Source organism: Bos taurus, chromosome 15, assembly GCF_002263795.3.
Source record: "Bos taurus isolate L1 Dominette 01449 registration number 42190680 breed Hereford chromosome 15, ARS-UCD2.0, whole genome shotgun sequence".
NCBI lineage: Eukaryota > Metazoa > Chordata > Mammalia > Artiodactyla > Bovidae > Bos > Bos taurus.
The window spans coordinates 42849041-42875891 of NC_037342.1; the positions used below are offsets into that span (position 1 = coordinate 42849041).

General features: G+C 38.2%; 1 protein-coding gene and 1 long non-coding RNA gene across 3 annotated transcripts in view; one reads left to right on the forward strand and one right to left on the reverse strand.

Annotated features, from left to right (window-relative positions):
* SBF2 (SET binding factor 2) overlaps nt 1-26851 on the forward strand; it is a 498121-nt gene that overhangs the window by 456232 nt on the left and 15038 nt on the right. For both annotated transcript variants that reach the window (XM_005215931.5, NM_001103237.3), the window contains 3 exons: nt 4810-4986; nt 7169-7270; nt 7972-8157. In XM_005215931.5, the coding sequence (XP_005215988.1) occupies nt 4810-4986; nt 7169-7270; nt 7972-8157 (465 nt within the window). The remainder of the gene's footprint in view (nt 1-4809; nt 4987-7168; nt 7271-7971; nt 8158-26851) is intronic.
* Nucleotides 8194-26851, reverse strand: part of LOC104974249 (uncharacterized) — a 50625-nt gene continuing 31967 nt past the window's right edge. Inside the window, exon 2 of the long non-coding RNA XR_001501930.3 lies at nt 8194-8304. This is a non-coding gene — a long non-coding RNA (uncharacterized lncRNA). The remainder of the gene's footprint in view (nt 8305-26851) is intronic.

Below are 26851 nucleotides of genomic sequence, written 5' to 3' on the forward strand. Positions count from 1 at the left end.
CCTGTACTTAAGTAGGAGATACATATGCATATACACACATGCATATTTTACCCGTGAAAAAAGTGTTTATAATCATTTTCTTTTTTCTTTTATTGAAGTATAGTTGATTACAATGTTGTTAACTCCTATTTTACAGCAAAGTAATTTGGTTACACATAATGTATACATTCTTTTTTTAATATTCTTTTCCATTATGGTTTATCATAAGATACTTTTTTAAATTGGAGGGTAATTGCTTGGGGCTTCCCTGGTGACTCAGATGATAAAGAATCCACCTGCAATGCAGGAGACCCAGGTTCAATCCCTATGTTGGGAGGATCCCCTGGAGGGCATGGCAACCCACTGCAGTATTCTTGCCTGGAGAAGCCCCATGGACAGTGGAGCCTGGCAGGCTACAGTCCACAGGGTCATAAAGAGTCAAACATGACTGAGCCACTAAGCTCAGCACATACATATATACATTTTTTTTTAATATTCTTTTCCATTATGGTTTATCATAGGATATTTTTAATTGGAGGATAATTGCTTTACAATGTTGAGTTAGTTTCTGCTGTACAACACCATGAATCAGATATAAGCATATACATATTCTTTCCCTCTTGAGCCTCCCTCCGCCCCTCTAGGTCACCATAGAGCACCACGCTGATGTCCCCATTGCACACAGCTTCCCACTAGCTAGCTGTTTTTCACGTGGTAGTGTATATATGTCGATCCTCCTCTCTCAATTCATCCTCCTTCTCCTTCCCCGCTGTGTCCACAAGCCCATTCTCTATGTCTGTGTCTCTATTCCTGTCCTGCAAATAGGTTCTTCAGAAACATTTTCTAGATGGATATATATGCATTAATATACAATATTTTACTCTTTCTGACTGACTTCGCACTGTATGACAGAGTCTGGGTTCATCCACATCACTACAAATGACCCAATTTTGTTCTTTTTAGTGGCTGAGTAATATTCTTTATTGTTAATTATTCTTTATTAATTATTCTTTATTATATTCTTTATTGTTAATGGGTAAAGAACTTGTAGTACATAATCATTTTGAAAATCAGCGTAAACATCAAGACTATTAGGGAGTATACATTTAAAAAAAGAAGAAAGAAGTCTATTCAGGCTGTGGTTTTCCACTCTCTCAGTTCAGCTTCCAGAATCTGTGCCCATGGCAAAACAGATGTTTCTGTTCTTTGTAAACCTATTGATAAAGCATAGGAAGGAAGAAGAGTGGAAAGAGGAGTATGGCACTGCATATGGAAGCAAGGGAAGGCCAAGGTTGTACTTCTTAGGTTACATTTTTTAAGATTCCTCAAGGCTATATACAGAGACACATGTCCTCTAAGACATGTCAGAAAATGTAAAATATTAATTAGCTGCTAATCAACTTTATTCTTGTCAGTTATTGTGCTAAAGAGCTTCATTGTGCTCAAGTCCTCTAAATTGTAAAGACAGTCTCTATCTCCAAAAGCAACATTAATTCTTCTGGATTTAATGTTTTGCAATTCACACATTACAAAATAAATTTCATCATTACTGACAGGTGTGTGGGAAATAAAAAGTGCTTGTTAATTAAGAAATCCTCTCAAGTTTAGTCCAGGGCTGCAGTGAGCACTGGACAATCTAGGCAGACCTTCAGTTGAACTGAAGAATGGAGGCTGCGAGCAGGATCCCTCAGGCTTGGTCCAAAGGACGCCAGAGCTTGAGTCAGCTCCTCTGTGGCAATCTGGCTGGCACTTCTCCCGCTGCCTGGACTGCCATAGTCACTTAGTCTCCAGGCTTTAGGGTAGAATGAAACTGCTGGGTAATGTTCAGTTTTTAAATATGCACATGTGTCTTCTGATACAGCAGGTAATCTTATGTCCAGAAAATAACTGGGACACTTTTCAACAGTAGCCCAGGGAGGCCTGCACAGCCTCTTTGACACCAGTGTCTTTCCCAGAGCACAGACTTCTCACACTTAAGCACACCGCTTATTTATTTATGATCTGAGTCACTCCCCAAGGTTTGTCTCCTGAATGCACATCTCTACCATTCCCTTTGCACATCAGTCTTCAGATAAGCTGTGTGATCAGGCATATACAAGTAAGAAAGACTGGCCAAATAGACCCTTCCTCCTTTTTTCCCTCCCTTCTCTCTTTCATCAATACAATATTATATTTAAAGAGCATAATTCCATAATCCCAAACATAATTTATGGCACATTAGTTATGAGCATTTTCGTGTGTTCCATTCACGTGTTTTTATTGAACTCCATCTGTAGACTGGGTGCATGCGTTTGATGTGTGCCTCAGTCTAGGCAGCACAGTGCTGCCTGGTTACAGCTCCACACCTTCTTCTCCCAGCAAAAGCAAACACAGGAAACCAATAAGTGAGAGTGACTTACTCTAAATAATCTGGAATTGGCTTTATTTACCATTTTTAATTCATATACTTTTAATATCTTAGTGACAAATTCCTTATAATCTAACAGTGTGTCTCAACACTATGGTTGATAACTCCTGCTTTATAAGGTAAGTATGAAAGTGTTTTTCTGTCAGTCATGTCCAACTCTTTGTGACCCCATGGACTATAGCCCGCCAGGCTCCTCTCTCTTTGGAATTCTTCAAGTAAGAATACTGGAGTGGGTTGCCATTCCCTTCCTTCTCCAAGGATCAAACCTGGGTCTCCTGCATCGCAGGCAGATTATTTAATTATTTAATCTTCCCTGGTCTGAGCCACCAGGGAAGCCTCTTAAGGTAAGTATACCTACCTCAAGTGTAGATGGGAAATAGAAAAGAATCTAGTTGTCCTGAAAAATAAACTATTTTTTATGTATTAGAAGTTATTTTTTTTGTACTTTAAACAACACAGGTCTTTTTTTGTTATCTACTTCAATAAAAAGTTTAAAAAATAGATAACAAAAAAAGACCTGCCGTACAGCACAGGGAACTTACTCAGGAATATAAATGTTCAAATATCTTGGTAAATATATCTGGATTATAATAAATGTTTTGAATTGTATATAACTTTTAAAGTAAAGCAAAAAAAAAAGGTTAAAAAAACTTGACAATGTGACTGAAATTTTTACACATAGATGATAAATCCAAAATATCCAACAATTTGGAAAATTATCCAATGATTGAAATAATTATGAAGTCTATTATATTATACAACATGGATACATGTTATGACTTGAGATAAAGAATCTAGCAGTATGAGAACAAGAGTTCCTTTCTGTTTTTCTTTATCATCTATATGTAAAATCACAGTAGCATACAGCTTTTTTATTTTTATTTTTTATTGAGATACAATACAATCCACTAGAGGATTTTTCCTACATTTTAGATTATTTCTTTAGGGTAGCTCCCTAAACATGGAATTACTAAGACAAAGAAACTTTTTTTCTTAATATATGTTGGAAATGCTCTTTAAAGGAAAAAAAAAAAACTTCGGAATTTTTGCTTTTTATTTGGAAACTTTTATAGGCCTTTTAAAAACACTCTAACCAGTATAAAACATGAAATGGACCCTATATGTAATCTTTGGCAGCAATTTTGCTTAGTTGTGATAAAATACAAATAACATAAAATTTACTGTCTTAACATACGCACTTTAGTGGTGCTAATCACATTCACGTTATTGTATAGTCAGTCTTCAGAAAACAGATGATCCAGTTTCGAGTAATTTGGGCAGGATATGAAGAAAGTGAAAAGAACATGAGAAAATTCATTCATTCTTTGCCATAAGAAGCTGGAGAACTTTTAAATCTTCAGAAGTAGGCAACTAGATTATCAGAATAAACTATTACAGTGAGCCATCAATTTAGCGTTCTTTAGTTAATATTGAAAACTCACCTGGAAAAACTCCATGTGGATTAAAAGTACAAAAATTCCATATGAATTTTTGTTTGAGTAAAAGTACTCAAATAAATATAGATTGAAATATATGTCATATTGAGTGGGAAAAATTGTCCAAAAGTTAGAAATCAACAAAGCCTCTCATGTTTTACTATATATCATTTTTTTTATTATTGGCTTTAAAAGAATAACTACAATATTAGTAGTCTTAGGACAGTGAGACAGTGAGTTCTATTTCCTTCTCCATGTTTATCTCTGTTTTTTGCATTTTCACAGTGGCTGTGTTGTACTTGCATAATAAGAAACAAATGTGTATGTCTATAAACTTTAAGTTGTAGAGCTTTGGAGCCTCAATAGCATATTACCTTTTAATTGTAATGCACATCTTAGGGAGATTTAGTTTACAGTTTGGGATTAGTCATGCATCATTGGTTCCTCTTTAGACTTCCAGGTTCATGGCCTTATAAGAAAGTGAAAGTCACTCAGTCGTGTTAGACTCTTTGCGACCCCGTGGACTGTAGCTTGTCACGCTTCCCTGTCCATGGGATTTTCCAGGCAAGAGTACTGGAGTGGGTTGCCATTTCCTTCTCCAGAGGATCTTCCTGACCCAGGGATCAAACCCGGGTCTCCCACATTGTAGGCAGACACTTTACCGTCTGAGCCACCAGGGAAGTCCTCATGGTTTTTTAAGTGACTTCTATTTGGTGCTATAAGCTCCAGCAAATAAATTCCAGTCTACAAGTAGCCTCTTCAAGTTTCAGAGTGAGAAGTCAAGTCAAACCACTACGTCTTACTGAGTATCTCTTTCCAGCAATACTGACGCATTAGCCACATAAGATTGACCTTCTTGACCCATTGCAGCCCCTGCAGCTCCTTGGCCTCAACTGACTATATATTATTAAGTATTTCCCTGTTGAGAACATTGTTCTTTTACCTGTTACACTTCATCTGCTTAATTCTCTGCATCTTCATCCACAGAACTTCAAGTTAGAATTTGCTTTAAATTGTGAGTTTGTTCCTGTTGAGTATCATGACATCCGACAAGTGAAAGCCAGTTTCAAAAAGCTGATGAGGGCTTGTGTTCCAAGTGCCATTCCTACTGACTCAGAAGTGACCTTCCTAAGAGCCCTGGGAGACTCTGAGTGGTTCCCACAGGTAATATTTGGAGCAGCTTGTTTTATAACTCAAGGAAAGAGAGTCCCAAGGGGATATACAAAATTGATATTTGAGGAAAAGGATATTGTATTCCCCACTCCCTGACACTCTCTCCCCTTCTCGTGTGTCCTCTGTAAAGGCCTTTCAGTGCCAGGGCACCACGTGATGCAGGAGGTGCAGGGCTGGAATTCTTCATCCTGGGTTTTTCTCTGTTACTGAAATTTGGTCTCCATAGGATGCTAAGAAAGATTATTTTTAGGTGGAAACTTTTTGATACGTAACAAATTTAATCAACATGTATTTATAAGGCTTCTGGTCTGTCATTGTCAATGGTGATAATCCAGGACAGAACGTGACTTCTGTGTGGCTCCAAGGGCCTTTTCCTTTCTCACTTTCTTTTTGTCTCTACCTGTTCCATCTCTCTGGATTTTGGATTCATCCCCCAAACAGCCCATCAAAGGCACACTGGATGCCCTGAAGCCTTCTTAAGGTTTAGAAAAAACCACTTATCCTTCCCTCAGCTAAGTCAGTCTTGTGATGTTTTCAATTGAACTCCTATCGCGAAATTAAGGAAATAGGTATGCCAGCACATAACCCACATGTCTTCCAAACCACAGAAAGAACAGTATTTATGACATGCATGTTTCAGACACTGATGCAGACATTTGGCCAAGAGCCTCTCTGCAGTACAGCCTTGTCTTTAGGCCCCTCGTGCTTGTCCATTACTCCTTCTCCCCCCACAGGAGTGCACATCCCCTCTCTCCCTTGTCTACATCAACCTCCAAGTCTCCGACCTCTTTTTTTCCCCCCTTCCTCGCTTGAGGAGGAAAATGGATTGTTTCCAAAAGTACATGGGACTAAAAAGGGGGGGGAAAAAAAAAGGCCAGAAAATGATGTAAGTACCCAGGGCAGTGACTATTCTCAAGGTACTTAAACTCCAGGAAAACAGCCACATATATACTTAGCTATAAATCTGTATAAGACTGTGTTAATTACTGTTAAGGCAATTCAGGATACTTTGAAGTAGCCATGGAAGCTGAGCAATCAGTACTCCCTTCTGTTCCTAAGCTATGAGCCCCAGCCCCAAAATGTTCCCACCACTGAACCTATCCATCTGTTTCTGCTATTTTGCATTCTACTCCTTACTTCATGGTGGATCCATATCAGAAATGAGTGACTAAAAACAATGGAAAACATTGTCCCACTTGGGATATTGGCAATTTAAAAGTTAACTTAGAGCAAATGCTAACTAAGCCCAGGAGAATTCAGGCCTGCTAATAGTTGTGTTATAGGAACTTTTGGGTGAGGAGCTTCCCGTTCCTGGAGGGGACACGTGCCTTGTTCCTGTTTCTAAAATAGCCTACCTCTTTAAAATATGTTTGTGGGGGTGTTTAAATTCCAAGTTGGATTCATTCTCCAAATTATGTCATGAGGCTTAAAAAATTTTTTTTAAATCAGAATGTTACACATTTAGTTTTGAGATCTATATGCTCTGCTCACAACCTAATTGTTCATTAGGGACTTTGAGTCAGTTGGCTTGCCTCAAAAAGCTGAGCACAAATGCAAGTTTTCTTCTCATTTAATACACAGTACAAATACTTAAGTGTACGATTCACATTTGATAGAAGCAAAATCTTTTATAATTTCTCTAGGGAGATGCATTTTATATATATTCTGTAATATTTTTCTTTCTCCTAAGATTTTTGGTATGGATATTTTGTCTAGTATGAGGTTTTTAAAATTTTTAAAGTGTACAGTTCAGTTAAAATGAAAAAAGTGAAAAATACTTTTTAGTATATTTACAAAGTTGTGCAGCCCTCTGAGATAAAACATACTACATCATATAATAAGAAATTTTAAATCCAATAACTGTATTGCAAGGGCCACTTAAAACCTGTCTTTGCCACTCCATAGAATTATAATAGCTCTTCGGCTTTGAGGGGAATCTTAGGAGCTCAATTTATTTCATTATGTATCCCTTGAACACATTATTTTAAATTGTGTCATTGTTTAATCTTAATTTTGATGAAGAGTTTTAATTGTTTAAAATTTATATGGTTCTTTGTTGTTGAAGTATTTTATCCCTAACTTGTTTGATTGTCTATGGTTGATGGCAGGTGTGTCTGTCCTTGGTGCTCAGAAAGCACTTGGTCTAAATGTGGCCTCTGTTCCTTTTTCTTAGCTTCATAGGATACTGCAGCTGGCTGTGGTTGTTTCAGAAGTACTTGAGAATGGTTCCTCAGTTTTGGTGTGTTTGGAAGAAGGCTGGGACATCACTGCACAAGTAAATTATTAAACCATATTTTCTGATGGTTGTATATTTCTATTTCAATTGAATTATTTTAAAATTCTGCAGGTGAATCTTTTGTATAATGACTAATGTGTTTATGGGCAGAGAAGGTACTCTGTTAAACACCGCCTGGTATTCATCAAAAAGCTCTGTGCCAGGAGTTCCTAGGCCCTCCATAGCCTGAGCACGCTGACTCAGGTCATCAGGCTCCACAGAGCATCACCTCAGAGGTACCATGCAAGCGTGACCAGCCGTGTAGTTCACAGACCATCTTTCTTGCATTTTGTCAGTTCTTTCTCTGGTTCTGTTAGCCCCTTCTTTACTCATGCCAAAGTATGAGTATGATCCACAGGAAAACGTTAGTCTACATCTCCCAGAAGGTGTAGGTTTGAATTGAGCCTCTCACCTTGTTGATTAACCTAGGAGAAAGCCACAGTCAGCAAACTGGCCAGACAAGGATTAAATTCTTAATTCTCTGTAGAAAAATGTAACCAAAATGAATTTGAGTCTTACTTTTTAATGGAAAGCTTGTAGAATTAATACAGTTAGTTGTCCTGGACAGGTTAGTGAACAAATTTGCCATCCAGATACTTTGCTTGTAGAGTAAGCGGTCATCAAAATGAAGTGCTTTGTCTTAGCAATAGGAACTTTTCGGGACTGAAAGTAATGAAGTATCCAACCTGCTTGTGCCCTAGGTGACCTCCCTGGTTCAGTTACTCAGTGATCCCTTTTATAGGACGCTTGAAGGCTTCCGGATGCTGGTCGAAAAAGAGTGGCTCTCTTTTGGTCATAAATTCAGTCAGCGGAGCAGCTTGACCCTCAGCTGTCAGGGCAGTGGTTTCACTCCGGTCTTCCTACAGTTCTTAGATTGTGTACACCAGGTAAGTAGAGCAAGTTTAAATCAACTAGATACGAAAGAAAGAACAGAAGTAGCATTTATTGAGTACTGCATTGCTGTGCCAGGCATCTTTATGTCACAACTCTGATGGACTCAGCCATAGACCTGAAGAAATCTCAGCGGTAGATTTCTGGAAATGGAAGAGAAAAAGAACTAGTTGGTTTCTTCTTTTTTAGTTTTTATTTATTTATTTATGGCTGCGCTGGGTTTTCATTGCTGCACAGGCTTTCTCTGGTTGCAACAAGCAGGGGCTATTCTCTAGTTACGGCGAGCAGCCTTCTCATTGCAGTGGCTTCTCGTGTTGCAAGCCTGTGTTCTAGAGTGCTAGGGCCTCAGTAGCTGCAGCACACAGGCTTCATTACCCTGAAGCATGTGGAATCTTCCCAGACCAGGGATCAAACCCACGTCCTGTTCATTGGCAGGCGAATTCTTAATCACTGAACTGCCAGGGAAGTTCAAACTAGTTGGTTTCTGAAATTAAGACAGCTGAGCTGGTTGTTGAGCTTGATCCCAAGTGAAGGGGTTATTCTTGTTTAGTCACTAAGTCATGTCCTACTCTTTTGCAACCCCATGGACGATAGCCTTCCAGGCTCCTCCATCCGTGGGATTTCCCAGGCAAGAATACTGGAGTGGGTTGCCAATTTCTTCTCCAGGGATTTCCCAACCTGGGGATCAAACCCACATCTCCTGCATGGCAGGTGGGTTCTTTACCACTGAGCCACCAGGGAAGCCCCAAGTGAAGGGATCAGCACTCTAAATTACCACCTACCAAGAAGAGGAACAAACTTGGGCTTATTCTCTAAGAAGATCTGGTCTAGTGTAGAATAGCAAAAATCTCTAGATGATGGTGGGGCTTGAAATCCTACACGTGATCTTCCCAGTTGGGGAAAACCCTACCTCGTGCCTGAGAATTTAGGAGAGGTAGAGCCTAACCCTTGAGAAAGAATTCGGGCCTGACCAGGCAAGCCTCTGGGGTTGAAAACAATGGCTGAGTTCCACTGGGTGACATAATCATCACTAATCAAAGAGCCAGACAGAAACAAAGGTATGTAATGCAGTCAAATCCAGTGGAACAGGGAGATGTGCATGTTCGGCTCCCTCCTACCTTCGTCTCAGGATTAGACTTGAGAACTGGATGGCACTGAGTTTGCAGGTTGAAGGTGTTGGCGCCAGTGGCTAAATTGGCCTGGGAAGAACAAGGTTCGTGCTTTCAGCTGTGTTTCATCAACAGTGAATGGGTTCTGACATGTCACACATATTTGTCAAAATGGTGAACCTCTTTGAAATTGAAATACCTTGGCCTCAAGTATGTATTGAAAGGAAAAGTAAAAATATTTTTAGGAACCAGTTTTGGAACTAGGTCATCTTATGTATGGTTGTGTTTTGATTTGTATTCTATTAATCACTTCACCAGCTTTATCAATTCACTTTATATTTTTAAAAATTTATTTAAAGTGTATAATTCAGTAGTTTTTAGTATGTTCATAGACTTGTACAACTACCACAAGCAATTTCAGATTGTTTTATCACCCGATAAACAAACTCCATACACATTAGCAGTGACTTGTACACCACCTCCACCTGGATGCCATTCCCAGCATACACACACACTGGAGGTTGTGTTTTTGATTGCTCCACAGCTTTTCAAAGACCTACTGAATAATTTTAATTGATTTGAGCAGCATCTGGAGAAGCTGGCCGCAAGGTTGAGCTTATGCTTTTAAACTCTTTGTAGCAAATGATCTATTTGCTTCCTGTTGGAATATTAGCCTTTTGATTTGGATTCCTTTCAGCAAATAGATGAAGGAGAAGTGTGAAGCCCATCGTCTGTGAAACAGAAAACTTAACTGAGACCAAGAGATGTGCAGGCATCTCTTCTCACTTCTGGACAGGTGAAGGCATACACGTTCTTCATGAAACACTTAACTCACACTTACTATGCTAACCGAGTGCACCAGGCTGTTTCCTGCCTCCCTGTCTGCCTCCCACCCCCTTGCAGTCATTGCTAATACTTCTTGACCACTTACTATTATGCCAGGCACTGTTCTCAGCACTACATTTCATGATTCTTTCTAGGTAATCCTTGAACCTTTTCGAGGCCTCTTCTTTTGTATTCTAACAAACCATCTACAGACTTCCTTGATAGCATCTATACACTAGCATCCATCTATTAATAAATGCATATTGCCTTCTACTGAGAATTCTTGGGAGCAGGGTCTGTATCATATTAGTCTTCATATTCCTAATATCTAATTATAATTTCAGTCTCTGGAGTGTAGTACACCCTCAGTACATAAGTACAACGAATGAATACATGAAAATTGGAATGACCACCTGGTTCAGCCTTATTCAGGCCCTCGTTACCCTTCATCAGGACCATCTCAGATATCCTAAGTACAATTGCTAGTAAAATCTTCTGAATGCTCAGATATGATACTGTTATCCTCTTTTACAAAAATCTTTAAAGCAGACAGAAACTTTCAGTGGCTCTGTGTCATAAAGAATTACTCACAACCAACTTGAATATAATACTGTCAAAAATCACTTGAAAGGTTTTTAAGGCTCCTTACTGGATGTCTGTGTTGTCTCAGTAAGTACTTTCAATCAGTTTTACCCCTGCATTGAAATAATATCACTGTTTATTCACTTGAATACTAGATGAAGCAACTGACTGTCTTTTAATGTCTTTGGCATATAAAAATGTGTATCTTTAACAATTAAAGTCACAGTCTTCATAATGTGGTGTTCACACTTAAAGAACATGTAGGGATTAAAAAAGCACAATAGAAAAAAAATCAATAAAACCAAGTGCTGGTTCTTTGAAAGGGTAAACAAAATCGACAAACTTCTGGCCTGGCTCACCAAAAAGAGAGAAAACCCCTCAAAAAAAACCAAAATAAGAAATGAAAAAGGAGAAATCTCAGCTGATACCACAGAAATACAAAGACCATAAGCGAATACTATGAACGATTATATGCCAACAAATTTGACAAACTAAGAAAAAAATGAACAACTTCTAGAAACATTGTTGTTGTTTTTAGTCACTAAGCCTTGTCTGACTCATTTTGCAACCCCATGGACTGTAGCCCACCAGGCTCCCCTGTCCATGGGGTTTCCCAGGCAAGAATACTGAAGTGGGTTGCCACTTCCTTCTCCAGGAGATCTTTTTGACCTAGGGATCAAACCTGTGTCTCCTGTATTCTTTACCATAGACCCACCAGGGAAGCCCTCTAGAAGCATAAAACTCACCAAAATTGAATCAAGAAGAAATAGATAATTTGAACAGAATGGTCACTAGAAGTGAAAGAACCTGTAATTAAAAAAAAAAACAAAAAAACAACTCCCTACATACAAAAGTCTAGGACAAGATGGCTTCACAGATGAATTCTACCAAATATACAAAAAACTTATACTGATTTCTTCTGAAACTCTTACAAAAGTTTGAAGAGGAGGGAACAGTCCCAAAGACATTATATGAAGCCACCATTAGTTACCCTGATACCACTAAAAAAGAAAATTACAGGCCAATATCTTTGGTGAATATAGATGTAGAAATTCTCAACAAATGTTAGCAAACTAGATCCAACAACACAGAGAAAAAAAGATGATACACCTTCTTCATTTGAGATTCATCCCAAGCTTACAAAAATGGTTCAACATATGCAAATCAGTGTGACGCATAACATTACAAAGACAATCAAAAACCACATGATCATCTCAGTAGATGCAGAGAAACCATTTGGCAAAATTCAACATCCATTCATGATAAAAACTTTTACTGAAGTGAGTTACAGTGGACATATCGCAACATAATAAAAGCTATTTATGACAAACCCATAGCCAATATAATACTCAACAGTGAAAAGCTAAAATCTGGAACAAGGATGCCCACTCACACTCTTATTCAACGTAGTATTGGAAGTCCTAGCCACAGCAATCACACAAGAAAAATAAAAGGTATCCAAATTGAAAGGAACAGGTAAAATTGTCACTATATGCAGATGATGTGGTACTATGTATAGAAAACACTACAGACACCATACAAAAACTACTAGATCTAATAAATTCAGCAAAGTAGCAGGATACAAGACTAACATTCAGAAATTGGTTGTATTTCTTTACACTAACAATAAATATCAGAAAGGTAGTGTAAAAAATAATTTTTTAAACTGCACCCCCTCAAAAAAAAAAAAATACTAGGAATTAACCAGACAAAGGAGATGAAAGACTTATACACTGAGAACTGTAAAATATTAATAAAGGAAATTTAAAGAGGCTTCACAGAAATAGAAAGATATCCTGTGCTCTTGAATTGGAAGAATTAATATTGTTTAAATGGCAGTACTACTCAAAGCAATCTACAAAAGTAATACAATCCCTATCAAATTACCCATGACATTTTTCACAGAACTAGAATAAGTAATCCTAAAATTTGTGTGGAATCATAAAAGATCTAGAATTGCCAAAGTAATTCTGAGGGGAAAAAGACAAAGTAGGAAGCCTAACTGTCCCAGATTTCAGATAATACTACAAAGCTACATTAATCAAAATTGTGATATTGGTACAAAAACAGACATATAGATCAATGGAATAGAATAGAGAGCCCAGGAATAAATCCACACACCTACCTACCGTCAGTTAATCTTTGACAAAGGAAGCACGCTGCATGTAAATCAGTGGAGTTAGAACACACCCTTATACCATACACAAAAATAAACTCAAAATGGCTTAAAGATTTAACCATAACACCATAAAAATCCTAGAAGAGAGCATTGACAAAACATTCTCTGACATAAACTGTACTGTTGTTTTCTTAGGTCAGTCTCTCAAGTCAATAGAAATAAAAATAAACAAATGCGACCTAATCAAACTTACAAGCTTTTGCACAGCAAAGGAAACCATAAAAAAAAAAAAAAAAAAGGCAGGGGGGAGGGCAACCTACTGAATGGGAGAAAATATTTGCAAATGATGTGAACAACAGGGTTTAATCTCCACAATATACAAACAGCTCATATGACTCAACAACAAAAATAAACAGCCCAATGGAAAAATGGGCAGAAGACCTTAATAGACATATTTCTTCAAAGAAGATATACAGATGGCCAGTAGGCACATGAAAAGATGCTCAACATTGCTAATCATTAGAGAAATGCAAATCAAAACTGAAATGAGATAACCACCTTCACCCGTCACACCAGCCACCATTAAAGTCCCCAAATGACAAATGGTGGCGAGGGTGTGGAGAAAAGGGGACTTTCCTGCACTGTTGGTGGAAGTGCAAGTTGGTGCAGCCACTGTGGAAACAATGTGGAAGTTCATCAGAAACCTAAAACCAGAATTAGCATATGATCAGTAATCCCACTCCTGGGCATATACCTGGGCAAAACTATAATTCAAGAAGATACATGCACCCCTAAATTCATAGCAGCACAATCCACAATAGCCAGGACATGGAAACAACCTAAATGTGAATGGATAGGAGTTGGTGATGGACAGGGAGGCCTGGCGTGCTGTGATTCATGGGGTCGCAAAGAGTCGGACACGACTGAGCGACTGATCTGATCTGAAAGATGTGGTACATAACATACAATGAAATACTACTTAGCCATAAAAAAGAATGAAATAATGCCATTTACAGCAACATGGATGCAACTAGAGATTATTATACTAAGCATGTCAGCAAGAGAAAGACAGGTACCATGTGGTGTCACTTATGTGTGAAATCTGAAATACGGCACAAATGAGCTTATCTACAAGACAGAAATAGACTCAGTCATAGAAATAAAACTTACGGTTGCAAGGAAGGTGTGGGGAGGAAGAAGGGTAGATTGAGAGTTTGGAATTGGTCAGTGCAAACTATGACATTTAGAATGAATAAATGACAAAGTCCTATCGTATATAGCACAGGAAACTATATTCAGTCTCCCAGGATAAAACGTAATGGAAAAGGATATTTTTTAAAAATATACTTCAACGAGAGGAGTGGCAGGTAAAGTCACTCATGCAGACTTTTTTAAATAAGAATTAAACTGAACCCATGTCAAGTTTTGGGGGGTTGTTTTTTTTTTTTTTTGGCCACACTACACAGCTTGCAGGAATCTTAGTCCCCTGACCAGGGGTGAACCCAGGCCCTCAGCACTGACAGTGCAGAGTCCTAACCACTGAGCCACCAGGGCATTCCCCCATCAAGCTTTTCTTACATAAGAATTACACTGAGAATAGGCCGTTTGTTTATAAGCTTCTTTAAGATATTATCCATAGGCATTTGAAAATATCCATATTTTTGTTTTCACATTTTTATCCTAAAATTAATTTTTTTCAGCTAAAATGAAAGTTTGTAATGGTTCCTTTTTTCCAACATGCTGAAGTGACATCCTCAGATTTCACAGCATGAAATAAAGTTTAAAATAAGTAAGTTTAGGGACTTCCCTGGTGGCCCAGTGGCTAAAACTCTGCATTCACAATGCAGGGGGCCTGGGTTCTATCCCTGGTTGGGGAACTAGATCCCACATGCCACAACTAAGACCCAATGCAGCCAAATAAATATTTAAAAATAAAATAAGTAAATTTAACTTCTGCTTCCACAATAAGGGATTAAGACTCTAAAGACAGCTCTCCCCTACCCCCACCACCAAAGCATAATTGTAAACTTAGACATGGGGAAAGGAAACATTTCAACAAATGGTAATGGAATAACTGGATATCTGTATAGAAAACTATGAACCCCGAATTCTTACATCATTCACAGAAATTTGCCTGAAATGGATCCTTGACCTAAATTGCTAAAGGAAATTTTTCAAGTAGAAAATAAATGATAAAAGAAGGAATCTTGGGATATCAGGAAGGAAAAAAAGAACAACAGAAAGTAAAATGTGGGTAAAGAATTGATGCTTTTGAACTGTGGTGTTGGAGAAGACTCTTGAGAGTCCCTTGGACTTCAAGGAGATCCAACCAGTCCATTTTGAAGATCAGCCCTGGGATTTCTTTGGAGGGGATGATGCTGAAGCTGAAACTCCAGTGCTTTGGCCACCTCATGCGAAGAGTTGACTCACTGGAAAAGACTCTGATGCTGGGAGGGATTGGGGGCAGGAGGAGAAGGGGACGACAGAGGATGAGATGGCTGGATAGCATCACTGACTCAATGGATGTGAGTCTGAGTGAACTCTGGGGGTTGGTGATGGACAGGGAGGCCTGGCGTGCTGCGATTCATGGGGTCGCAAAGAGTCGGACACGACTGAGTGACTGAACTGAACTGAAACACAATATACTTTTCTCTTGAGTTCCCTAAGTTATTCTTGAAGCAAAAATTATAACACTATTTGATGTTCCCAATATAGGTAGAGGAAATAGTTAAGACAACTGGAAATGGAGGAGCACAAAGGGATGTGAAGGCAAGTAAGGTTTCTACACTTCACTGAAGCTGGTAAAATGCCAACACCGGTTGCCCATAACAATATATGTAGTGTAATATCTAGAACAACCACTACAAAAGCTATATAAGGATATACTCTCAAAAACACTATAGATAAGTCAAAATGGAATTCTAAAAAATGTTCAAGTAATCCATATAAGGCAGGAAAATAGACAAAGGGAAAAAAAATATAGAACTGAAGACAAAACGTAAAGTGACAGACTTCAGCCTTAACACATCAATAATTGCATTAAATGGAGACAGTCTAAACATAACATGACCTAACACATGCTTTTTATAGGAAACTCAGCTCAAATATGAAAGTATCGTTATAGAAGTTTTATTTATAATAGCCAGAAATTGCAGGGGAGAGGGGACGAAATGTCTTAAAATAGGTAAATGGCTAAACAGACTGTGGTACATCCACACCACAGAATACTGCTCAGCAATAAAAAGGGGTGAGCTGCTGATAACAGGCAACAATATGAATGGATCTCAAGAGCATGATGTTGAGTAAGCAGTCTCAAATGGTCACACACTATGATTCCGTTAGCATAACATTTTCAAAAATGACAAAATTATAGAGATTAATTATTGATTGTGAGGGTGTGGAGATAGTGGGGAGAAGAGAATAGGTATGACTATAAAAGGGTATCATGAAAAACCATTATCCATCAGCTGGTGAACAGATGAACTGAGTCTGGTATATGCTTACAGTGGAATATTAATCAGCAAGCAAAGGGAATGAAATAATACAACATGGACGTGTCAAAAGCATGGTCCATGAAAAAAGAGAAATCTCATCACAAGGAGAATTTGGTTTTCTTCTTATTTTCTCTGTATGAGATGGTAGATGTGAGCTAAATACATTGTGGTGATCATTTCATGATGTATGTAAGTCAGACAACCACGCTCTGTGCCTTAAACCTTTACAGTGATGTGTACCAACTATTTCTCATTAAAACCAGGGAGAAAAATAGGTTAAAAAGACTACAGACTACACACTCTTATGCTTAGAGGATATCCTACAAAAGGCAAAATAGTGGTTGAAAAATAGATCGGTGGTCGCCTGGAACCGGCGGTCAGGGCAGGGAGTCAGCTCCCAAAGGGCATGAGCAAGCTTCAGAGGTGAGGGAACTATTCTGCATCCTCATCGTGGTGGCGGTTACACCACCACAATTACACAAACGTGTGACCAAAACGAGTCAACCTGTATGCTTAAAATAGGAAAATTTTACTATATTTAAAGTGTACTTCAATGAACCTGAAAAAAAAATATTTTAAATAGTAACTCCAACCTGTCAGTAAACTGGAGTTCTAAAAAAAGACAACAACTGCTCTCTAGTTTCTCTCAAGAAAAACTTGCCAGTGTCATACCCAGAGCAATCTTATAAAGCTGGCTGCCTGCTTTCTGGAAGTTCGGCAGGAAATAGGCCCAGGGAAATCCCAGTGAAGTATGCAGGTTTTTACTTTTTCCATACATTGTCAGTCTCATCATTAATATACTTGTGTACAGGTGTCCCCAAGTCCAGAACTTACCAAGTTTGGTTTTTCAAGACAACAAACCTCTAGTCTCTTGCCTGCAAGAAGGTAGTCACATGACTTCATGGGATAGGAAAGGACCCTGGAAGTCTTGGCACTGCCTCTCTAGACTTACAACTGTTCTTATTTTTAGCCCCCATTTCACCCCTTTATGGGCTTTCCTGGTGGCTCAGACAGTAAGAATCTGCCTGCAATGCAGGAGACCCGGGTTCAGTCCCTGGATCAGGAAGATCTCCTGGAGAAGGGAATGACAACCCTCTCCAGTATTCTTGCCTGAAGAATTCCGTGGAAAAAGGAGCCTCGTGAGCTACAATCCATGGGGTAGCAAAGAGTCCAACACGACTGAGCAACCCCATAAAGAGGGTAACACTTACCCCTTTATAGCACTTGGGCTTCTGAGACTTTTTGGGTTTACAGAGCAAACTCTTACTTTTCAAATCATTTTCATCCTACAGGCATTCTGGTATAGCTTCTTATCTTCTGTCATTTTCTGCTATTCTTAAATTTTCCATCTTTCAGAATTTTCTTGATCTTCTCCTGTCTCCTGCTCCCTTTCTCCCCACCTCCTTTTCGACTTTGTACCTTTTAAAAATCCCTTTTCTTTACTTGAGGGAGAGTTGCTAGGGGATGTGTCTGTGTGGCTGAACTTGGCTTCAGTTAAACACACTATTAAAGGTGTTAAACACCCACATTCACCTTGCAGAGCTCTGCATACCTAAATATTCGCGTCAGCAAAAGAATCCACTCACAAGCAGAGTCATGGAGTATTCTCATATAAGACACACTGTCCTCACAGATGGGAATATCATTGTGTCTGAAGTATTATAATAATTACTTGAAATGTAATGCTTGTATTTTATTGTTGGGGTGGGATGAGTTGAACGGAAGCATGTTGGAAAGTAACTTGTGTTCTACAAGTACCTCTTTCGTGGGGTAACCAAACCAACTCAACATAAACGAAAATGAAGTATGAATTACATCTGTTACCTTTAGAATTCATTACAGCAGATGCTCAAACTGTGTATTGTTAAGTTAGATAAAGTAACATGGGGCATATGTTTAATTTTTGGAACTTTCTTATTTTACACAAGAGTTAAAATGCAAATATTCTGTATAAACCAGTCAGTTCTGAAATTGAAAACAAAAGTTGACTTAATGAAAGCTCAATTACTTGCAGGTGAGTGCTTCACAGGATCCAAAGACCCTTTAGTATGATTTCAAATCTGGTTGTACCATGTTTTAAAAAAAAAACAATTAAAATATAAATTTTTAAAAATTTGTCTGAACCCTCAACTTAGTACCCTAACATAATTACCTGAGTGCAGGCAAGTCATGGCAAAGTGAGTATATGACATTAATTGCAGTATTTAAAGAATGTTTGGCTGTGATAGTTTTGGTGAAGTAGATTATTTTGTGCTGAAAGGGATTATATATTCATTCAAAAACAGGGGACTGTAGTTAACAGATAGTGCTTTTGATTCTTGCTGACTTAATTATATGGTAGTGTTTCCTCATCTCTTACATACTGGTTTTAGGCATTAGAAAATGCCTTCTTGGAATACCTTTCAAGTGAACACTAACGCTCTACATGACTCTCCTTTGCCAGACAGTTCGAATTAGTGCTATCCTCAGTCTCTCAGGAGCACAAAACAGAGCCAGGCCCAAGAACATTTTAAAAAATAAGTGCAAAATTATGCAGCAGCAAGCGAAACTTTCCCAGGTGGAATGTGTCCACTGGTTATTAACCGTTTGTAACACACTGGATGCCAAAAGGCCGTATGCTTAGACTTGCCCATTAGTGCTAATAGAGTTACAAAGAAAACAGATGAAGCACTGATCTTAAATTAGAACTGCCTCATCATATAAAAAGCCATTGTTTACGCCAGTATATCCAGGTGTCAGATGAATTATAAATGCTGGATCACTGTTTCATAATAGCAACATCTGGCAGATTTTTTTGTTGCTTCTAAAAGAAATTGGCTTAGCTCTGATGATATCATTACAGGATGCTTCCTTTTCTTAAAATAGTTGAACCAAACTTAGAAGGAAAACACATCCAAAAAATTTGTTTTAATTACCTAAAATTTCTTTCTAAAAGTAAGGGGGAAAAATACGTAAAGTATGAATTTGAAAACATGGCATGTCGGAAAGCATCTCCTTTATTCCAGCATTAGATTAAATCTTCGAGTGCATCTTAGGACTTTCTCATTATTTCCTACTTGGAGAAAAACAAGTAACAGTTATAACTTTGCCTTTGAAGTTTATTCAGTTTGTAAATTGACTCACTCTGTCTGACTTTATGATAGGATTCTCCTCACAGTTATCACATGCCAGCACTATGCTAGGTCCTATTCCAAAGAGAAAAGCTATTTGCCTTTCAGAGATGTGAGCTTTCCCTTGAGTACATATTTGAGCAGCTAAGCTGCCCCCTCACATAGGTCAGTTACTCTAAAATGTATCCATGAGTATTGGCAAAATAACTGCATTTAATGGATTCATGGTATATTCAAGAGTTTCTAGTGTCTGCCTGCTTCCCAGTCAACTCAAAACTGGCAAAACTGGCATACTCTAAGCTGTTTTATAACAAAGCAATTGCACGTTAAAAGTTTTTAATGTTTGAGCCCATAAAGTACGTTTGAGTTTGCATATTAGTCTCATTTACTAATTTTTGATCTTTAACAAATTATTTAACCTCTTTGTACTTAAGTTTCTTTATATATGTTTATATATATATATCTCAGAAGGATTAAAAATCTTATGTGAAATGATTGGCACAGAAGGTATACAGTTAATGTTTGTTAAATCTTAATCTGTGAAATAACAAAAACTAGTATTAGCTACCTGTTTTTTCTAGGGTGTGTCTAGTATACTCATAATTTTTAAAATGTTGATACCATTAAATACAGGTTCTCTTGTAGCTTAATATTTGTAATTCCTGAAATAAAATCCAATTTTAACGTATTATATTTTATTCCCAAAATGTTGACTTTTCCTGGGATTTGAGTCATAGCTTATTTTTATGAGTCTTTAAATTTTACAAAGTACTTAATGGCATATGGGCAAAAAGTAAAACCCTATAAATTCATATTTCTCCAGATTCCATTTCATATTCTCTTCTTATAAATAAGTGAAATTGGCAGGTTTTAGTACTTAATGAAAAATAAAACCAAAAATACCTCAAACAGCTTAGTCCTAATATTTTAAATCTGTATATATTTTTTCTCTTTATCAAGATAAATACAAAATTGTTTTGAACAACAGAATCCAGATGATGATTGAAAGAGGCCTAAAACTCTGTTCATCAGCATATTTGGGGAAATGCTCACATAGAATTAATTTATAGCCTGAGATGCCTATCATTCCCAGTTCTGCATAATACAGTACAGCTAAATTTATTTGAAGCAGACTTGCCTTTAGGCAAGTCATAGCCAACAATAAAGAAAACTAATGAAACCAAAAGCTTTTCTTTGAAAAGATCAGTAAAATTAATAAACCTCTAGCCAGACTGAAAGGAAAAAAAAACACAAATTACCAGTATTAGCAATGAAGAAGATGACATCCCTACAGATTCTATAGATAGTAAAGGCAGCATAAGGGAATATTGTGAACAATTTTGCATCAGTAAAATTAAAAATTTAGTTCAAATGGACAGATTCTTTGAAAGACACAAACTATCCCACTCACTCGAGAACAGATATATAACCTGAATAGGCCTGTGTCTAGTAAAGAAATTGAAATTGTAGTCAAAACCTTTCCACGTAGAAAGATGGCTTCAGGCCTCAGTAACTTAACTGGCAAATTCTACCAAGTATTTAAGGAAGTAAAATTCGTTCCATCATGCCCTACTCTTTGTGACCCCATGGACTATATAGTCCATGGAACTCTCCAGTCCAGAATACTGGAGTAGGTAGCCTTTCCCTTCTCCAGGGATCTTCCCAACCCAGGGGTCGAACCCAGGTCCTCCTGGATTGCAGGCAGATCCTTTACCAGCTGAGCCACAAGGGAAGCCAAGAATTCTGGAATGGGTAGCCTATTCTTTCTCCAGTGGATCTTTCCAACTGGGAATTGAACCAGGGTCTCCTGCATTGCAGGCAGATTCCTTACCAACTGAGCTAACAGAGAAGCCAGGGAAGAAATAATAGCAATTCTACAAAAACTCTTCCAGAAAATTTAAGCAAAAAGCCACTCAGTGTATGAGGCCAGCATTACCTTGGTCTGACAAAGAAAAATGGAAACTATAGATCAGTCTCTCTGATGGTCATAGATTCAAATTTTCTAAACAGAATTTCAGCAAATCAAATTCAACAATATATTTTAAAAGTGACATACCATGGTCTGCTGCTGCTACTGCTAAGTCGCTTCAGTCGTGTCCGACTCTGTGCTACCCCATAGACAGCAGCCCACCAGGCTTCCCTGTCCCTGAGATTCTCCAGGCAAGAACACTGGAGTGGGTTGCCATTTCCTTCTCCAGTGCAGGAAAGTGAAAAGTGAAAGGGAAGTCGCTCAGTCGTGTCCGACTCTTCGTGACCCCATGGACTGCAGCCCACCAGGCTCCTCCATCCATGGATTTTCCAGGCAAGAGTACTGGAGTGGAGTGCCATTGCCTTCTCTGATACCATGGTCAAATGGGGTTTATTCTAGGAATGCAGTCAGTTTCACACTTGAAATCAATTAGTGTAACTCACCATATTAAGGAACTAGGACTTCCCTAGTGGTCCAGTGATTGAGAATCTGCCTGCTAGTGCAGGGCACACAAGTTCGATCTCTGGTCTGGGGAGATCCCACATGCCAAAGGGCAACTAAGCCAGTGCACCACAACTCCTGAGCCCATGTTGCAGAGTCTGAGTGCCACAGCTACTAAAGCCTGCAAGCCTAGACCCCATGCTCTACAAGAGAAGCCACCACGATGAGAAGCCTGCATACTGCAACAAGAGTAGCCCCCACTCACCGTAACCAGAGAAAGCCTGTGCACAGCAACGAAGACCCAGTGCAGCTAAAAAACATATTAAGGGACTAAAAAAAAAAAAAAAAAAACCCATACAATCATTTCCATAGATGCAGAGAAAAAGCTGACAAAATATAAAATCCCTTCCTTATGAAAATTCTCAGAAATTCTCTTAAACTATAAACAGTATCAAAAACAAAAAAACCCACAGCTAATATCATACTTAATAGTGAAAGATTGAATGCTTTCCTCCTAAGATGAGGAACAAGATGTGAATGCCTGCTTCACCACTTCTATTCAACATTGTACTAAACTTAATAGCCATGCAGTAAGGCGAGGAAATAATAATAAAGACACCCACGTTAGAAAGGAAGAAGTAAAACTAGCTTTATTCGCAAACAACGTGATTATCTATGGACTCTACCTCCAAAAAAAGAAAAATGATACTAAAATAAATGAGTTTAGCAAAGCTGCAGAATACATGCTCAATATACAAAAATCAATGTTAGCAATAAACCATAGGAAAATTGAAATTTAAAAATACTGCTATTTACCACAGTATCAAAAAAATGAAAGAAATCTAGCAAAATACATTAAAGACCTAGACACAAACTATAAAATATTACTAAGAGAAAACAAAAAGAAAATATTTACTAAATAAATCAAGAAATACCTGTTGTTCATGGACCAGAAAACTTGATGTTAAAATATCAGTTTCCCCAAATTAAAGATTCAATGTAATCATAATAAAACTCCTAGGATGCTACTTTGTAGAAACTGGCAAACTTAATTCAATTAAATCCATATGGAAAGGCAAAGGATCTAGAATAGCCAAAACAACTTTGAAAAAGAACAAAATTGGGGGACTAACATTATCTGATTTTATTATAATGCTGTAGTAATCAAAACAGGATAATTGGTATAAAGACAAATAGATCAACGTAACAGAATAGACAGTCCAGAAATAGTTCCATATATATATATGATATATGGACAACTGATTTTTTACAAAGATGCAAAACTAATAGGTAAATATATCACTTATTTGTGGAATCGAAAATATGATAACAATAACATACTCACAAAACAGAAACCGATTCACAGACACAGAAAAAAAAAATTATGATTTCCAGAGGGGAAAGGGGGTGGGGTAGGGATAAGTTAGGAGTCTGGGATTAGCAAACTACTGTATATAAAATAGTTAAGCCACAAGGCCCCACTGTATAGCACAGGGAACTATATTCAATGTCTTGTAATAAACCATAATGGAAAAGAATATGAAAGAGAATATATGTGTGTGTGTGTATAAATATATATATGATGTATGTGTATGTGAAAGGTGCTCAGTCGTGTCCAACTCTTTGTGACCCCATGAACTATACAGTCTTTGGGATTTTCTAGGCCAGAATACTGGAGTGGGTAGCCTTTCCCTTCTCCAGGGGATCTTCCCAACCCAGGGATTGAACCCTGGCTTCCCGCATTGCAGGTAGCTTACCAGCTGAGCCACCAGGAAAGCCCATACATATATATGTACACACATACATATATGTGTGTGTGTCTATATAGATAAATAATCACTTCGCCACGCGCCAGAAACTAATGCAACATGGTAAATCAGCTACACTTCAACAAAAATTTTTCAATAAAACAATGTCTAAACAATAGGTAGAAAAGAGTCTTTTCAACAAATGGTATCAGACAATTGGATTTTGGACAATTGGACAACTGGATCCAGATGCAAAATGGAAAATGGGTCATTTCTTTTGACCCATACCTTGCATCCAAATAAAAGTTAATTCCAAAGGGGTCATAATACTCTACTTCTAGAAGAAAACATGGGAAGAAATCCTTGTGATCTTGGGTTATGAGACAAGGATATCTTAGATTCAACACCAAAAGCATCATCCATAAAAGGAAAAAATAAATTAGATAAATTCAGCCAATTCACTTCAGTCACTCAGTCGTGTCTGACTCTTTGCAACCCCATGAATCGCAGCACACCAGGCCTCCCTTAGATAAATTAGACTTTGTCAAAGTTAAAAACTTTTGTTTTTCAAAATCACTGTTAAAAAAATGAAAAGACAAATCACAGAGTGGGAGAAAACATTTGCAAATCATGTATCTGCTAGAGGACTTATATCTAGTATATATAAAGGATTCTCAAAACTCAGTATTTAAGAAACAACCAACCTATTTTTTAAAATAGCATAACATTTATACTGACTTCAAAAATATACAGATGGAAAATTAGCAAATGAAAAGATACTTTTATCATTTGTCATTAGGAAATGCAAATTAAAATCATTACTACGTAGCTATTTAACTACTATATTCCTATTTTAATGACTAAAATTTAAAAACTGACTGCCTGGAGTGTTGACAAGGATGTAGAGGAACTGGAATTTTTTAACACTGCTGGCGGGAATATAAAATTATACCATTGAGAAAACAGTTTGACCATTTCTTTAAAAGTTCAACATACCTATCTAGTATATGACTCATCTTTCCATCCCTAGGCAGTTACACAAGAGAAACGAAGGCTTTATGCCCACAAAAAGACTCATACATAACTGTTCACAGCAACATTATATGTAATAACCTCAAATCTAGAAGCAACCATCCACCTGTCCATCCACAGGTGAATGAATAAACAAACTGTGGTATATCCATGTAGTGGAATACTATCTAGCTATAGAAAGGAATTTACTACTGAAAACCCAACAACATAGATGCGTCTTAAATAATTATGCTTAGTGAAGGAAGGCACACACACAAAAAGGGTACACATTTCTGATTCCGTTTATATAAAGTTCTTATTGTTCATTTGCTAAGTTGTGTCCTACTCTTCTGCGACCGCATGGACTGTAGCCTGCCAGGCTCCTCAGTCCATGGGATTATCCAGGCAAGAATACTGGAGTGGGTTGCCATTTCCTTCTCCAGGGAATGTTCCCAGCGTAGGGAGTGAACCCACATCTCCTTCATTGACAGGCAAATTCTTTACCACAGAGCCACCAGGGAAGCCCTATAATAAAGTTTAAGTAGGTACAAATTAACCCATAGTGACAAAAAGCAAATCAGTCATTGCTTGCAGAGGAGGGTGCAGGAAACTTTGGGGAGTTATGGTTGGTAGGTTCACTGTATTGATGGTGGCAATGGCTTCACAGGTGTATGGAGATGTTAGAATGTAGCATATTCTACACTTTTAAGTATATGCAGCTTATCGTATGTCAATTATACCTCATTAAAATTTAAAAAAAAAGTGGCCAACAAACCTCTAAACTCTCACTTGTTCCCTGTAGTATGTCCTTAGAGGACGTCTCTGCCCTTGATCCCATTTCCTCTATCACAGTGATACTTAACAGGAGGAGGAGAAAGCCTGTGTGTGTCCTGTGCCTTGTGGAGAGCACTGTGGTGGGGTACGGGAGGAGAGTCCGGGTGTCCTGTTGACAAGGGGAGGGGAGCCGATTAACTGGACAAACTCAGTTTCTGGGATGTAGGACTAAATGGAGAGAGTATTTACTAGAAGTCTAAGCACGAGATTTTTGTCTTGTATTCACAATCAGGTCTTAATTTTTCATTATAGTCAAAAGACATTTCAGAAAATTCCTTGAGTTTCTTAATATCAGATTCCAAACGTAGCTAGGCATTAATCAACCGGCATTCAGGTCACTTTTATTAATTTTTTTTCCATCGAAGAAATTTTTACATGCTTGTTGCTTAAAACTGTTGCTACCAAGTAAAAGAACCAAGTTGTTCAGCATCTTCTCTTCCACTTCCAACAGACCTGATAATTAACCCCAGTATGGGGACAGACTGTTTTTCACTCCAAGCAGTTAGCAACTGCAGGTGCCTTCATGGCCACACGGACACAGACACCATGGTGCCCCCAAGCGCTCACACCTGGGTGTTTTCTAAGCAGCAGTTCCAGTTCGAGCAGGGCGAGCGCCAGCAGCCTTGAAGAAGTGTCTAGTCTTACTGTCGTTAATTGTAGAGTGCAGGGTTTGTGGTGAGGTCAGTCACTCAGCACAGTGGTCTGTGAGAGCATTTTTCCACTTGTAGAGGAGTTTTCCTTCTAGTCCTAGCGGCTGATCTCCCTGAGTGCCTGTAAGTTCAACTTAAGGTCATATTCATTATCATTTCCATTCTACTTTACCTCAGAAGTGGGTCATTAAATCATATTCCTAGGCATATTAAATATCAGAATAATCAAGAAAAGATAACAGTTATATATGCAGCAAGTGGTTTTTATGGAGAAGAATCACTGAGAGAAATGTTTTGTTATTCTGGGGCTTTGTTTAATAATTTTTTTTTTTTTTTAAGTTTTTAGAATTGTCATGGACTAGGTCAGTGGAAATTGCCCTGAACTCTTCCCCTGGATACAGTGAGCCAAGGGTCTGGCCTGTGATTACGGAGTTTTATTCCAAGGGCTATTGGGGCAAAGTTGTTCTTGGAGCTCACACCCAAACACATTGCAGATTTCTCTCTGAGACTCTCAGATGGTAGAGAACCAAGCTCCATCCTGGACCAGTCTTCTTCTTCTATCCCAACAGCCACAGTCCCAGTCACCCCCTCTCCATCATGTGCACTCTGGCCCCTTGAGGTGGTGGTATGGATTCAGGAACTCAGGCTAAAGAGTTTAAGTTCTAAAACCTGGAATATGGTGCACTACCTCACTATTCAGAGCCACACCCCAGTTGTCCTACAGAAAGTTCCCCTGTCCTGGGGAGGCCAGACGCAACAGGAAGGACGGTAGCTCAGGTCAAGAAAGCAGGTCCACCC